The sequence below is a fragment of the Elephantulus edwardii genome, unplaced genomic scaffold (genome assembly GCF_000299155.1).
Source record: "Elephantulus edwardii isolate Elephantulus edwardi_28Jun2011 unplaced genomic scaffold, EleEdw1.0 scaffold00092, whole genome shotgun sequence".
Classification (NCBI taxonomy): domain Eukaryota; kingdom Metazoa; phylum Chordata; class Mammalia; order Macroscelidea; family Macroscelididae; genus Elephantulus; species Elephantulus edwardii.
The window spans coordinates 11608316-11611217 of NW_006399842.1; the positions used below are offsets into that span (position 1 = coordinate 11608316).

Genomic DNA, 2902 nt, shown 5'->3' on the forward strand with positions numbered 1-2902 from the left:
TGAAATACTTGAGCACCACAACAAGATAAAGGTAAATAATCCAATAGAAAAATGGGCACAGGATATGAACAGGCACTTCACCGAAGACGACATTCCGATGGCTAACAAACACATGAAGGAAATTTTTTTTTAACACACTCTATCATGCACAAAGAAAAAGTAGAGACATTCAAGGGTGAGTAATAACAGCGTCTTTTACAGACTTTTTGCAAGGAAACATCACAGTCCTTCAGGAGCCATTACTCCTGGGGCCAAGGGAGCCTGTGCACATTCTGAATATGTGTTATAGTTGCAAAGAAAGTCATAGGGTCCAGCCAGAAATGGAAACAAAGCCATGGAAAAATCTGGCACTTCAATTTCTGTCAGTACACTTGTCTGGATTTCAGAAGCAGTGATAGGAAATGAATATATGTGTTGACTTCTGAAAAAGTATTCATTTTATTGTAGAGTGTTTTAGAAATCAATTAGTTGAGTCAATGATTTTATCCTCTTCATTTTCTTGCACTGCTACAGACATGCTGCATAAAACCTTCATCCACAGGTTCTATATAATATACACTTGTAAACAATGCAAATATAACAACATATAAAATATATAACCTGGAAAAAGGTTCATATTTATTACTTTGATATTAAAAATGATGGCTCACTTTGGGGGGGGGGAATATTTAATGATCATCATTACAACCAGTCATTGTGACAAAAATGTCATGTTGGACCTTTATCTCCAGTTTACAGAGAGAAAATTGAGGCTCAGAGAACAGAAGGAAACAACATAGTTGAGTAATAATCTAGGGTGTTGCAAAGCCAGAATTGGAACTGGGCCTACGTGGCCCCAAGCCCAGAACCTTTCCACTCCATAGGCAATTATGGGCTTACATTTTTGGCAATATATATATATATAAAATTATAAATTTTTTTTTGCTTTATGATAAGCATTCCAAAATCGTCTAATCACTAGTTCCAGTGAATGTCCTACATGTGGATTCTCTAATAAACACCACCTGCATTTCATACACTTTGGAAAACAGCACTGGAAAGAAAGATAAGGAACTCTTCATACTCCTCTTTTCTCTCTCTCTCTGTGTAAAATGCCCTTTCTTTATAGCATAGCACATTTAAAGCAAAAACATTACTAGAGTAAATGTAGCTAAATAAAACACAGTGCACATGAATGAAACACAATGTAGGTGAATTATATTATGCAAAGCAATAAAAATTATGGTCTTAAAAAACCAACTAAGTGTAGTTTAAAGGCTAATCATAATAGTGGATGTTGATGTGCATCATATTCCCATAAGTATAGGTCTCTTTTCCTATTTCTTTTTTTAATGAAACAGGTTCAGAGAGACAAAGAAATCTTCCCAAGATCACACAACTCAATATGCTGTTCTCTTTGAAGCAAATTATATGTCCAAACACATATCTTCCACCCACTCTTCCCCAGGGTACCTGGCTCTTGGTTTTCTTAGGCTATTTAACTCTTCTCTGAAAATGAGAAGAACCACTTTTTAGTAAATTCCAACATGAGCAAAATAAACCTCTCTCTTATCTTTCCAGTTGTGAGACAAACGCCCACACAGAGCTTGAAAACCCCATTCCCGGCTCTGCACTGGGAGCACGAACTTGGCTTGGCCTTCACCAAGAACCGGATGAACTACACCAACAAATTCCTGGTTATCCCAGAGGCAGGAGACTACTTTGTTTACTCACAGATCACATTCCGAGGGACAACATCTGAGTGTGGAGTGATTGGCCTCCGGAGACAAGAAAGCAAGCCAGATGCCATCATTGTGAGTGTCACCAAGGTAACAGACAGCTACCCTGAGCCCACCCAGCTCCTAACGGGAACCAAGTCTGTATGTGAAATAGGCAGCAGTTGGTTTCAACCTCTCTACCTGGGGGCCATGTTCTCCTTGAAAGAAGGGGATAAACTGATGGTGAACGTCAGTGACATCTCCTTGGTGGATTACACAAAAGAAGATAAAACTTTCTTCGGTGCCTTCTTACTGTAGGACAGTGTGGAGCTCCCTGTGCCTCTGTCCTTATCTTCATTCCCATGAGGGGATTTTCTTGAAGTCAAATTCCACCAAGGCAGTTACTTAGCTGTAAAATTTAGGATCCCAAAGTTAACACTTTATGTGCTTTACTAATAAGAATGCCAATTGGAAATGGACAGAAGAGAGCAGATATATTAGTTTAATGGCTTAGAAGAGTTGTGAGTTCCTAAATATTAAAACCTTGATCAATGAATGGATGTATGATTACTCAGGTCCAGATTTTAAGAGGAACATTTCCATGTCTTTCAACTACACATTTGTCACCATTTGGGTCATTTGTCCATTTGCTTCAAGTTGAAGAGCCTTAAACAAAGTCCTGGTGAACAGTGTCTAGTCTTCATAGGTGAAATGCACATCAGTTACCCTAACTGAAAATCTTCAACACCCTGCATAGAAGTGTGAAAGAAGAGCTGATATCTCTTACAAACTTTCTTTAAAAAATAACTGGCTTTCATGTTAAGCCATATACAGTATATGAAAAAAAATTCCTTTAGTTATGGACACAAGATGTCAAAATAAGCAGTATAAGTTTCACAAGCATTTTGCAAGTACAACAAAGGCATGTATTCAGCCCAGTTCTCTTTAGCACCTGTTATATGCTGGGAATTGCTATGAAGAACAAATAGACTCTACTCCAAACTCATACAGGTACCTTTAGACGTTTCCTGGTCAAATATCACAAAATACAATCCAAAGATAAAACCCCAAATCCTAATATCACCTGGCACTGTTACATAAGCTTTCTGGGGCTCTCCTGATTATGTAAGACATCTACCTGATTCGGTCACTCAAAGAACTTGAGGACGTGACTAATGCTAGAGATCATGAACTTATTCTCTGGG

The 2902-nt window shown here is 38.1% G+C and overlaps 1 protein-coding gene across 1 annotated transcript in view; it reads left to right on the top strand.

Moving 5' to 3' along the window:
• TNFSF15 (tumor necrosis factor (ligand) superfamily, member 15) overlaps positions 1-2015 on the top strand; it is a 22418-nt gene extending 20403 nt beyond the window's left edge. The window contains exon 4 of the mRNA XM_006890710.1: positions 1561-2015. Coding sequence (XP_006890772.1) covers positions 1561-2015 — 455 coding nt within the window. The remainder of the gene's footprint in view (positions 1-1560) is intronic.
• The last annotated feature ends 887 nt before the right edge of the window (positions 2016-2902 follow it).